The sequence below is a fragment of the Aspergillus fijiensis genome, assembly GCF_003184825.1.
Source record: "Aspergillus fijiensis CBS 313.89 unplaced genomic scaffold BO72scaffold_12, whole genome shotgun sequence".
In the NCBI taxonomy this organism is placed as follows: domain Eukaryota; kingdom Fungi; phylum Ascomycota; class Eurotiomycetes; order Eurotiales; family Aspergillaceae; genus Aspergillus; species Aspergillus fijiensis.
Genome location: NW_024468988.1, coordinates 544,860 through 557,085, shown reverse-complemented (window position 1 = coordinate 557,085; position 12,226 = coordinate 544,860). Strand labels below are relative to the sequence as shown.

General features: G+C 48.7%; 4 protein-coding genes across 4 annotated transcripts; 2 read left to right on the top strand and 2 right to left on the bottom strand.

The window, feature by feature from the left end:
• Positions 1-920: 920 nt before the first annotated feature.
• Positions 921-2,959, top strand: BO72DRAFT_35669 (putative hydrolase, alpha/beta fold family). The gene is made up of 6 exons (XM_040940726.1): positions 921-1,912; positions 1,968-2,128; positions 2,185-2,265; positions 2,322-2,445; positions 2,502-2,630; positions 2,681-2,959. The coding sequence occupies exons 1-6, from the start codon at positions 1,127-1,129 to the stop codon at positions 2,864-2,866; spliced, it is 1,467 nt and encodes a 488-aa protein (XP_040803755.1). The 5' UTR covers positions 921-1,126; the 3' UTR covers positions 2,867-2,959.
• On the bottom strand, positions 2,948-4,047 carry loc1. The gene is made up of 3 exons (XM_040942883.1): positions 3,488-4,047; positions 3,250-3,399; positions 2,948-3,177 (listed from the first exon to the last, which is right to left on the bottom strand). Exons 1-3 carry the CDS (start codon positions 3,776-3,778, stop codon positions 3,052-3,054), a joined length of 567 nt encoding a protein of 188 aa, XP_040803754.1. The 5' UTR covers positions 3,779-4,047; the 3' UTR covers positions 2,948-3,051.
• Positions 4,048-4,157: 110 nt separating this feature from the next.
• BO72DRAFT_446046 (putative NADH-ubiquinone oxidoreductase B14 subunit) lies at positions 4,158-5,441 on the top strand. The gene is made up of 4 exons (XM_040944205.1): positions 4,158-4,325; positions 4,463-4,524; positions 4,747-4,893; positions 5,123-5,441. The coding sequence occupies exons 1-4, from the start codon at positions 4,283-4,285 to the stop codon at positions 5,240-5,242; spliced, it is 372 nt and encodes a 123-aa protein (XP_040803753.1). The 5' UTR covers positions 4,158-4,282; the 3' UTR covers positions 5,243-5,441.
• A 452-nt stretch (positions 5,442-5,893) lies between these two features.
• BO72DRAFT_446044 (DNA-directed RNA polymerase core subunit RPC19) lies at positions 5,894-7,064 on the bottom strand. Its single transcript, XM_040944204.1, has 5 exons — positions 6,876-7,064; positions 6,607-6,785; positions 6,441-6,532; positions 6,237-6,313; positions 5,894-6,132 (listed from the first exon to the last, which is right to left on the bottom strand). Exons 2-5 carry the CDS (start codon positions 6,715-6,717, stop codon positions 5,999-6,001), a joined length of 414 nt encoding a protein of 137 aa, XP_040803752.1. The 5' UTR covers positions 6,718-6,785; positions 6,876-7,064; the 3' UTR covers positions 5,894-5,998.
• Between the last annotated feature and the right edge of the window lie 5,162 nt (positions 7,065-12,226).

Sequence of the window (12,226 nt, the reverse complement as noted above, 5' to 3'; positions counted from 1 at the left end):
CTTCTGGTTTGATTCTCTGTCGAAATCCTACAAAAGCTCATCGGTGAAGAAAAAGCGAGCCTGTTTTCTGCTGGCTCACGGGCATCATGATGTACTAGAAGTAAAAAATATGGTATCAAGCGGACCACATGACGAAAGGAATCAAAACCAGAGAAGAGACACAAGAAGGAGGGCCTCTTGACCTTGAAGTAGTTCACACGCAAGGCTGTCGATTCGCACGCAAACGGAGCACGCGCCAGGGTCACAGTGGAAGAAGTAATCAAGCTTCCATGCGACAAGATCCTGTGTCGGCGCAGGGAGAAGAGGGCAGCTCTACCCAAGGCCGCATCGAACCAGAGGCGTGTTCCGAATCCAAATCATGGTAAATTTCTGAGTGGAAAGCCACCCAACCGCGACCAGGCGCGGAGAGTCTATGATGCTATTCCACCGAACTCTATACTAAACTTCCGCATCCGGGGCTGGCTTACCGGATCGAGAAGCTTAAAAGTGCCGAACCACCTGCAACCCTTACCCTGCCCTGTGAGAATGCTGCTGTATCTCTGAAAATAGGAGAAGCAGGACAGCAACTCAGTGTAGCACAGTCCACAGGGAATGGGGGGATGGGGGGATGGGGGGATGACAGAAAAGCAGCGATAAGCAATGCGACTGAGAGTAGAAGAGCCCGATTTGGGGGCGCTTGTCCAAATGACGTCTTCCTGCATTTCCTCATGATCTCCACTAAAAGTGACTAACTATAGCGGGTAAGACACAATGAGTCAGCAACCGAGCTGACTGATCGGCACGATAAGGCCACTGATAAGATGATTGATTAGTGATATTGCCCCTTTTGGCAATCAAGCCGAGGCTCCTCTTGAAGAAAAAGAAGAAATTCATGTGAGGTGACGACAGCCTGGAATGCAAAGTCTACTTCCTCACTTGGAGAATTCTCTGTTATTTACTTATCAATTGGACAGGATTTAGCAAGTACAATCATATCAAGTTCGTCTCTTGTTATTGAAATTCTAGAACCAGTGTTTAGAGCGATCTTTCAGGCTTGGGTAAACGAACAACTTTCCCTCCCCCTTGGTTTACAGTTTACATTTCGCATGTTTCGCCGCTGCCTCGGAGTCTAGCCCCTTCTACCGTCATGTCGCCTGTTGACATCTCTCCCTTTAGCGTCCTGAGCACATTATCTATCCCTCTTCTTTTCTCGGGTCTGCTAGCCATGGCCTTATTTTCCTGGGCTCGCCCACGTGGTCGGGTCTCCTTCTACAGCGCCAAAGACAATAACCTCATCTTGACCCGGAAAAATGGCAAGTCTGGTGCCAAGGAACAGGTAGCGCTGGCAGATCTCTGTCGCACAGCCACACCAGCAACCTGTGATCTCAATCCATTCCTCTTCAATGGTCACCTTCAGACCGCTTGGACAGCAGTCAAGTATGATAGCGTTCCGGTTTACTACAAGAGATGGATGTTCGAGGCGGACAACCAGATGTTCGATGGGCATTTTGCCGTGGATTTCGTCGTAGATCCCTACGAGCCGTCCAAGAATGATCAGACCTCTGACCCAGAGAGAAAGTATACTCTGCCTGAGGGACTACCGGAGAGGACCTCATTCTTTACCGAAGACGAATTCACGGCGCTTCCATCGGACGATACCAAGCCTATGCTGGTTGTTCTGCACGGCCTGAGCGGCGGATCACATGAGGTATACCTGCGCCATGTGGTTGCGCCTCTGATCCAGGATAAATCGTGGGAAGCGTGCGTTATCAATTCTCGGGGCTGTTCGCAAACCAAGATCACCACCAATATACTCTACAATGCCCGCGCCACGTGGGATGTCCGTCAGGCTGTCAAATGGCTACGGAAGACGTTCCCGAATCGGCCCCTTTTCGGAATCGGCTTCTCCTTGGGCGCAAACATCCTCACTAACGTGAGTTTTGAGCACGTGCTTTATCTGGAATCAGCGACTAATGCATCGGTTATAGTACCTGGGCGAAGAGGGAGATGCCTGCCAGCTGAAAGCAGCGGTGCTTTGTGCTAGCCCCTGGAATTTGGAGGTCAGCTCGGAGTACTTGAAGAGCAGCTGGTTGGGACTTCAGGTATACAGCAAGGTGATGGGATCGAGCATGAAGAAGCTTTTCGAACAGTATGTGATAAGACCTCAGCTCGTCTGTCAGCTATCATACTAACTAACGATGCCAGGCATGTGGAGTCGGTCGCCTCAAATCCACTGGTCAACGTCGAAGAAATCAGGAACGTCACTTATTTGCACGAATTCGACCGGTAATGGACTGTCCTGGGCAGACTTGCTTTTCAACTGCTGACTCCATTACTTTTAGAGCGCTGCAATGCCCTGCATGGGGTTACCCAACGGAAGGTGCTTACTATCGTGATGCCTCTTCCATCGACTCTATGCTTGGAATCAAGATTCCTTTCTTCGTAATCCAGGCCGAAGATGACCCGGTAAGCAGCAGCACCCTTAACTTTCGAACCGCTTTCATGTGCTGACGGCCGAGTAGATTGCTTGCGCAAAGGCTCTGCCATATGGAGAAATCGCCAGAACCCCGTATGGTGTCATGGCGACCACCTCCTGGGGAGGCCATCTCGGCTGGTTTGAGTTTGGTGGTGACAGGTGGTTTGTCAAACCGGTACGTTGTTCGCCTCGACTTTTGTTGTTCCGGCCTATTGACTATTCAAGGTTTCCAATTTCCTTAACCTCATGGCCAAGGAAGTGGATCACACCATTCCAGGCACGGTTGAGCACCCCGATCGCCTCCCGCCTTACATTGCGCGACCTGCGCAATACAGCGATAAGACGCCTAAGCCGCTTTTCGGCCCTGTGCGGCGCAAGCTGGATATCAAGATCGTACCCTCTTCACCCTAGAGACGCATCATGTGCGAGTACTTCTAGCGGATCTGGAGGGTCGCATACTTCAGAAGTTGGGGGATTGTTCATCATGAATGCATGCAATTGTTTTGGCAGGATATAGACCGTTGAAACGCCAGAGACCCATCTAGATACATAGACCTGATATAGACAGCATTACTTTTATACAAAATGAAACGAAATCAAGCAAATGAGACGCTCTTTCTCTTGCCCTTCGATTTGGACGACTTGTCGGGTACGGAGTCCGCTTTGTCGGCTTTAGGGCCGCCCTTGTGCTTCTTATTGCGAATCGATTGTTTTACCTCTTCCTGTTCCCCGCATCCTTTGTCAATAACTTCCAAACACAAACACACATTTGAAATGATTTGCAAGATACGTACCAGCTTGTTCTTTTTCTCCGCGTGCCTGGCCTCGGCCTCCTTCCTCTTCGCCTCACGGATCTCCTCCAATTGACGGGCCTTCATTAGCTTCGACTCGATCTGACCCTCCCTGTCGGCATTAACCATGGCAAGAATCGTCATCATTCCCTCCTGTAAGAAGCGACCAAAGATCAGCAAAAAAGTCCAGTCAACGGTCCCCACGATCACAGATCTCCATATGTGGTGAGAAATCACATACCGCATCGTCCACGAAAGTTTTGCCCTTCTTCTTGCCCTTGGGCTTCACCACACCCACGGGCGTGATCATGTTCAACTGAGGCAGGTCCAATTCCTTCTCGGTGTATTCCCTCTTCTTCGTCTTCTTCAGCAGGCTGGATTCCGTGCGCGCTTTCGACTTGACTTCCTTGGGCGGCGGGCGCTTGACGTTCTTCTTGCTCACTTTCGTCGCGGACGAGAGAGGCTTGCTCTTGGCGTCTCCCTTGGACGACGAAGGGCCCTTGCCCTTGGCTGAGGACTTTGTCGGGGCCATCTTGTGGTCTTGGTCTTGTTTTTGGAGGAAGAAAAAAAAAGTTAAGAACACCGGGGTGTTGATGCGGCTGAGAAAGCTGAAGAGGTGAAAATTCGAAAAAAAAGCGGGCGATGAGAACGTCTATGTCCACAAAGACAATAGAGCCACAAATTCCTCGGGATCACCTGCGTATATCTCCTTGACACAGAAACAAACGATCCGAATTTGCAGAAGTTTAACACAGTCCAAATGAATGAAGATCATAAAACAACACCCTCTGTCCCCCAAGCTTTGCGCCCCCGAAAAAAGAATAACTTTTGAAAGAGGCAGGCGGTGAGGTGGGGGAACGGCGGCAACCTCCAGACTAGACCCCCATTCGATCTCCTCCCAATCCCGTCAACGCTAAACTCTCAAGGCGTCCGTCTCGAGCAGAACAGAGAAACTTACCCACTCTTCTCTATCTCTTCGCCAAATCTCGGAGTCCAAGGCTGTGCCCATCAATTGCCTCATTTCCCCATTGTCAGGATGACCATTAACCCCACATTCCTCGCCCAGCGCACTCGCTCCTGTACGTGAACATCCCAATCCCTCACAACAATCCTTCCACACCCCCCCTCCGATCCACCGGTGGTCCGGCGCCCTTAGAAATTGGCGCGACGTCAATGGCCGGAACTCACAGGCTGACCTTGAAAAACCCGTGTATAGCTGCCAACCTGGCCGAGGCGAAGCGTCGTGTCATCCGGTCCTACAGAGAATGGCTTAGAGCGGTTAGTCTTCGACACTCTTGGAATAATTGATGCATTTCGGAATTGCTGGTTTTTTGTTGTCATCGTCGTCTCTTGTCACCTTTGGTTGGAGGGAGGGAGCTCTTTCGCCAGGGCGCGCAGAAGAGCCCGCGGGGACCGCGAGACGAGAAACTTCACCTCGAAAACATACCCGAGAGAGACCTCCCGAGCTGACTATTGACATGATGCGATGTCTTCGATTAGTCCCCCGAGATCCAGACTATGTACTCCCTGGACATGCCCGTTTCCGCCATCCGGACGAAGATTCGCCAGGAGTTCGAGAAGCACCGTTACGTCAGCCAATTGAATGTGATCGACGTGCTGTTGTACCAGAGCCACGCCGAGTTCCAGGTGAGTTTGGACTTTTGTTGTTGTCTTCTCTATGTGGTCAATGCGATAGGATATGTGGGTTGGGGATGTTCGGGGTGTTTATGCGGCATGTTGTATGTGGGATCGGAGAGCTTGAATGGCTCATCAATTCCATGCAATATACCCACCCCCCGAAACCTCCACGACTTCCAGCACGTCGCATCACATATACCAATAACCAGACCAACTAATCTTGGGCTTTATCATACAGGAAACCCTCAACTACTGGAAGCAGCTGTCGCACGTGATGAAGTACTTCCGGCCGGAGGAGGAGCCCGGTGCTCGCCTCCCCCCCAACTTTATCTCCGGCTTCTTGGAAGGCCGCAATTAATCTCATGTTTCCCATTTTCTTCAAATCATCCCGCAGCATTGAAAGTTTTTTTTATTCCTTTTAGTTATGAGAACAACCCTGGGCTTAGACCCGTGAACTGATAGATCCGGGTAGAGGGTATGAGTGTGCGCTCGCGCTCTATGTAAATATGGTGTTGTTGTTAGATTAAGCAATGGACTCGTGTATCACGAGGTGTAGGGTCGTTCTGTGTGTGGCTTGTCCGGGTTTAGCAGTGGAGGTGCTCTTCACATGACGTAAAGATCCATTAAGGTTAGGGGGTAGTAGTATGGCTCTACCATGCATGCCATGTTACCTACTAGCACATGTTTGACTCCGCATCGGTCAACTTCTACAAGTACAAGCGTGGGAGAGAAGAGGCATATCAAGAAGATTAGCTAAAAAGCAAGATACCATCTGCGCCATGCATTACCACATCTAGTCCAGCCCAGACACCGCATGACCAGAATCGACAGCAAGCTCAATCCGCATTCGTTAATCTATACTATACGCAGACACTTAACCTCAAGTACCCCCGAGCTCACTCGTAGTAAAAATAGGTACTATCTCCCTCCCAACCGAGAAAACACACCGCTCAATGCGCACACACACACACGGAGGAAAAAGCTCAATCATGTAGAAAGTGTTGGGGTCATTATGACAACCTAAATCATGCAAACTTTTCTCTAAATACAACGCCAAGATGAAAGACCAACTAATCCCAAAAGATTTACAAGGAAAACAACAAAAAGGACGGATCTACGACTCCATGCGATCAACCTTGGACGCGTTGAACTCATCGCGCGCAACGGTGAACTTGTCCGTGACGACATCGCACAGGTCCATCAGGGTATCCAGACCCTTCTCCAGGGCTTCGACGGCCGTTGTCGTATCTGGATTATCCGTTAGTTCTTTTACAGTTGCTGTATATAACCGGTTTGGCCTAATCCCTTGGGTGGGCGAGATATAAGCCGCGGGGGGGGGGGAGAATGCGTACCATAAGTCTGGATTCTCAGGTTCATCTTCGTCTCTGAAGGGTGAGGGATGGTATAACCGCAGAATTCAACTTGGGGGCTGTTTCACATGTTAGCCAGACTCCATCCATTTTACACTTCCTTGAGTCCCTAGTGGGATCCGAGGGCCCAAGGAAGATATCCAGGGACGGATCCAGGGTTGGATGGGCGGTCAGGGTTATCCTCACTTCTTCATGATCGCGTATCGTAGCGCATTACCCAGGGTGTGTCCCTCTCCATCGAACTGGAATGATGCGGCGGTTTCGGTGGCTCCGGGTAACTTCACAGGAGCTGTTAGATATTTGGGTTGTATGGTATAAGCGGCTGGAGAGAAAGGGTGGAGGTGGGACGTACGACGACAATGCGCTTATCTTCCAACTCGAGGACGTCTTCCTGCTCGTGCTGTTGCTCCGGGGCGGCGTCCATCATGGACTGGTCGTTTTCTTGGTCGACGGAGCCGGGCATTGTGAATTTCGAGGGTGGGGATGGGATTGAGACCGGTGGACGTTTGAGTGAAGCTGAGGAGTATATTACTAGAGGGATTGTTAGATATCAAGTCGTTGGCAGGAATGGGAGGTTGTTCTGGGTTGCGCTGGTTTAAAGGGCTGAGTTCATAGGCATACCTCTCTCTCTCTCTCTCTCTGGTAGAGGTGAAGCGGGGTATAGAAAGTGGGTTGTGCGCGTGGGGAGTGGGAGGTTGCACCAGACGTCAAAAACTATCGCACAGGAAGCCCTAGTAGCGAGAAGAAGTAGTCAGGACCAACGGTCGCAAGGAATCATAAATATGTTAGGGAGGATTTGCTATTGCGATGGCTATTGTCGCGGCGGAGAGAAAAATGCAAAAAATCGGTTTTATCGATGGTTGACCGCCTTGGGATGGGAGACATGCTACATCACCGCCTTCTGTGTTGGTACAGCTTATTCTCGTTCTGGGTGAGATAGCTATGCTACCGCATTGAAGTATTCTATGTTCTATGGGAACTGGCTAGGATGCTTGTAGTTAATGGCCATGAAGCTTTGTCAGACCGTTACAGTCTGTTGTATTGTTATTATCTTTGGTGGTGAGTTCCGAGACTTTACTTTCTCCTCCACGATCGATTGCCATGTCCTCTGCAGGAGACGTGAATTGAGGAGTAGGAAAATGAATCATTGACTGACGATGATGAACTCCATTATCAAACCTGCTCTGGGTAGCACGCTTTTGTGGGTGTGGCATACTTTACTACTTCTAGAATACAGCTCTTGCCTGTCAATTGCACATCGAGAAAGACTATGCCATAGCATACTATCCCAAGTTGAATAGGTTAAACAGGCTCTTCAATATAGCAGCGAGATGCAGCTCTCTGGTGCGTAGACCATCAATTGACACAGTGACTTCGAGCCTAGAAGCGACTAGTAATGACAGTCAGAATGCCCTTGCCAAGTAAACACTAGCTATAATATAGAGCAAGTATAGTTGGTCAATTATGTGAACCTGACTGTTTAACTTTGAATGATACTATTCTTGACAGCTTCTTATTGGGATCAGCCAGGACCATATCGCTTGACTCAGACCACCTTGCCCACTGTCCACATGGGAGGATCAATATTAGCAACAGGACCGTGCAGACGGGCGACGTTGGGACTAGAATCTGCGCGGCGCAAATGAGAACGAAGAGTCTCGTGTTTGTAATATCAATCGGTAGTACAAGAATGGAGAGACCAAGTGATGCGATATAGGAACTCTACTTGTTGCCATGCTCAAGTAGCAATTGGTAAGGTAAAGGGGTTCATGGTATATGTGCATGGAATTGACGCACACTTACCCAAAATCACGGCATCAATGCAAGATAACCGGTTCTGGTATTGCTTGGCGACGGTTTCAGTTCTCGAGCATGCTTAGAACCTGTACTGTACGGAGGTCTACCCGTGCTTCGGCGATGAGAAAAGTATCACTTCTCGACAGTACATAAAATTGAAACAGTACTCCGTAGTCGATTTTGCATGTTGGTGCCGAGACCGACCTGGATAATGAGCTTCTGACGTCTAAACGAACCAACAGCCGACGGGGAGTAGAATGAATTGGTTGGCCATAAGCAGTGTGTGTCTCATGCGCGAGCCGACGACTGTATACAAACTTCAATCGGCCCCTCATTCTCCAAGCAAATTGAAACAAGCATCATTCCGAAGACGAGGATGTCCCACGGCACGCCAAAGCTACTATCGATAAGTTAGCGAGTTTCCTTTCCCTGAGACGGGAGAGGATTGGAGGGGGGATTCGACTCGACCCATACTCCTTACCAGAAGTGGTTTCTCGACCTGATTTGCAAGGTGGACAAGACACGTGGGACCTGCCCCATACTAATTTGTGTGATCCGCAAATACTCCATCGAGTCCATCCAGGCTTTGGATGATGCTGAACGTTGATAGCCCTTGATACTCAGTAATATTGTACAGTAGCTCGATGTCACTCGATGATTGGCTATCATACTTGAAGTTAGTAAAATGACATTCATCGCAGTTCCAAACGATATTCACCCTCATCACTTACTACGTACTAGGTACGGATGACCAATTTGTCAATTTGTCCCGGAAGCTGTGAGAAAAGTGGTCCCATCATCTCACTCCTCTCTCCCTCTCCGTGCATCGCGGAAATGAGGGGTGGAGCAATAATCAATATGTGCTACACTATTTCCCGTGAGAATCAATTGATACGCTCCGACGGATGGTTTCAGGCAGCATCAGTTGCACCATTGCCGGAACAAAACCAACCAAAAAAAAAAAAAAAAACAATGATTCAGTAGCATCATCAGATCAGTAGTAGAGAGAAGGGGAGGTGGATTGACTCGGTTCCATGCAAATCCTCATCCTCTTGTCTCGACCCAGCATCTGCTGGGGGAAAGGGTCCATTCTATGTATCTTGCTCGTTCTCTTCCGTACTCCGTAGTTCTATTTGTTGTTATCATCCACCGTGGATGACTGCGCCCCCTCGGGTAGGTTCATGTATGTACAACAACCCCCGAAATCGGTTGCCCCTCCCTCCAAGCCCAATTGCAACGGTAACAGGGATTGATTGATCCATTGCAGTAGTTCTTATAGTTCGCTGCATGTCTAGCATTGGTGCATGATCCCACCAGTAGGCAGGAAACTTTCTCCCACCGGAGTCGACCCATTAATCCCTTCATGATTAGCATGGTAAACAACAGATCATTGCTAATCAAGAACAATCTTGGCATACTAGATCAATGGTGTTGTCTGGCTCTGGACTCATTTTGGATCCTATACCAATTTCGCTTCGCACTAGATCCTAAAGAGGAGATCATATCGCGTAGTCTCGATACACTGAACCACTCCAATGAGTCAATTGATTAATTTAAAATTTGATTGCCGCGTTCCTAAGACCTGCGCTATCTGAGCGCGACAGTACCGTAGTTTCCTATCGCAGGAAGCGAGCTAATCGCAGTGACAGGCTTGAAGCTGGTCCGTGTCTTCAGCCATTTCCAAATTGGGTCATATGCTTGGTAAGAATCTCTAGTTAGTTAAACAGTGCCCACGAGCTGTACTCCGTACATATTGCACTCGGAGCGGAATATAAAAGACTCGTGTGAGGTCGCCGGTCGACCCGAGGGGTTGACAGGCTCGTTCTAGACAAAGATTGTTGCGGTTGGGAACAAGGGCTTAATCCTCTCATCGACTAGATGATCCCCTGCATGCAACACTCGGTATCTCACCCTCCCTGTTCTGGATTCATCTTAATTCTACAATTGTTTTCAGTTATAGAGATTTCATGAGACTGCTGTCGGCCAAAACATGGGTGGGTACTCCGTATGCCTAGACAATAAGTACGTAAAGCAAAGCATACATAAAGTCTGGATCAGACTCTTTCTCTACGCAATGACACGCATCTTTCTACGTCTTATTTGTGTCATCCAGTTGTGGTCGAGTGACACTTTGACCCGCTTCGGATTAGGACAAGGACAAAAGCCGATCACGGGATGACGGTCGATGCACCGTGGGAAAAAAAAAGGGCTGGCTTATTGTTTGTGCAGTTTCGTAGGGTCAAGAGGAAGCGAACGTGGGGAAATGTGAGATATCGAGTTCGGATAAATTTCCAGGCTTGAATAGAACCTCATTATTGTCCATTCTGCTACTGCTGCTGCCACTGCCACCATCCAAATTTGAAAATCAGAGGAGAGGAGGCTGAGGGGGGGCCATGACCCATCCATCTGACAGAAAGTGGGCTCGGTTGGGGCCAGGGCCAGGGGACACTAACTCACTATTGTTTCCACCAGTTTGGCGCCAGTAGGTTTTGGTGATGGTGAGGGAGGCTGGCGTCGCAGGTGGTCTGGGTTTGCCACCCAGGGGGTGGAGAGGGTGGAGGACGGAGGTGGGAGGGAGGAAATTCCAACTGGGTCATGGTTCGTGGCCGTGATGAAGCTCGGATGCTCGTTCCGTTTGACTATTTCCAGACTTTCAGGTCTGTTTTGCGGTTTGCGTTTTGCGTTTTGCGCGGTAGTCAGGACAAAGAACTCAGATAGTACCTACTGTACTTTTGTGACTGTGTATGACACTCGTTAGACTAGTCCAGGTATGATCAATGCTCTGGAGAATAAGCAGCAGTCTCAGCTGTTCTTTATTGTACTGTAGTTCCCAGCTTATCAGCAGTTCTCTTGTTTGTTCAGGTCGGAAGCCGGATGGGAGGGGGGGATCGCACTAGGTTGGTTAGTTTACTACTACTAGTTGTGTTAGTCCGCGGGGTTAGTCAGCGTTTCGCTGATAACTAACTAATAGTCACCTACACAGTAGTTACTCAGTAGCTATGCTGTATGTGCTGTACCTGGCCATCATTCATTCATTTAATTCTACGTGTCTTCATATTCTCAGTCAGTACTTATTACAGCATAGTACTGTCTCCAACTACCTGTTGACTTATTCAACTTTCTTATATATACACCAACCTAGCATAAGTATGGTACATCCAGATGAGTACAAGGCCCCGAAGGGTGTGATTACTGCCAATTGTCACAAGTGTGTCACATCTTCGGCGACAAGCCCTGGGCGGAAACAAACCATGTCTCAGCTGGTGCCAATCAGATGAAATCCTCTCCACTTGGTCTGAGCATCCAGGAGGGATTGTTAGGAATTATCTCCGTTCCTCAATGGCTACTTGCCTTCACTGCTTACCATTCTGGATGCCTCCCAGCCGGTTTTTCCTGTGTTTTGTTTCTCCTTCCTCTGCTCCCCCCCTCACTCTTTGCTGTTGACAGTCCATACAAAGTAATGAGATAGATAGATTGATACATACGTAGTGTAGGACCCGATCATTCTCATGCTGAAGAGCTTTAGTGCCTGTGGTATGAGTATGAGTATGAGTACATGTACCCGCTATGTTGTCTCTTTCTGTTCTGTATGCAACCGATATTCAACCCACGCCTGAATACGATTCTACTTCCCCCACATCCATTTGAGTGCCTCGTCGCTCCAATTTCAGCCCAATTCCCACTCCCTCGTTTGATGATACTGATGATGATTGAGATCATTCCCTTTATACTCTAGCCTAACTTTGACTTTTTTTATATTTTTTTCTTAATTCCTTTTTCTATTTTTCCTTTGCTATTTGACCCTTCGTCAGATTCATGTAGGAATTTTTATTGAATTTAATCCATACTTCTTCTTTAAATTGGACCCAGCTGCAAGCTCTGATTGATGAGGACGGGGTGGTGAATTGTACCTCTTTGAGTGCCGTAATGTAGTTCTTTATGCCACCGTCTCATCGAGATTGACTCGGCCCTGTTTTCTTTTCTCCCCACCACTTACTCTCACAGTCTCACTCCTCTTTCCCCCCTCCCCCCCCCCCCCCCCCCCCAAAGTCAAACATACATCCTTATTAATTAGTGCCACTCCATAACTACATACAATAATTTCTCGGCCTGTTTTCTGTTGTCTTTCATTTTGAACTTGTTCTTCCTCCTCCCTCTTCTTTTCCCTCTTCTTC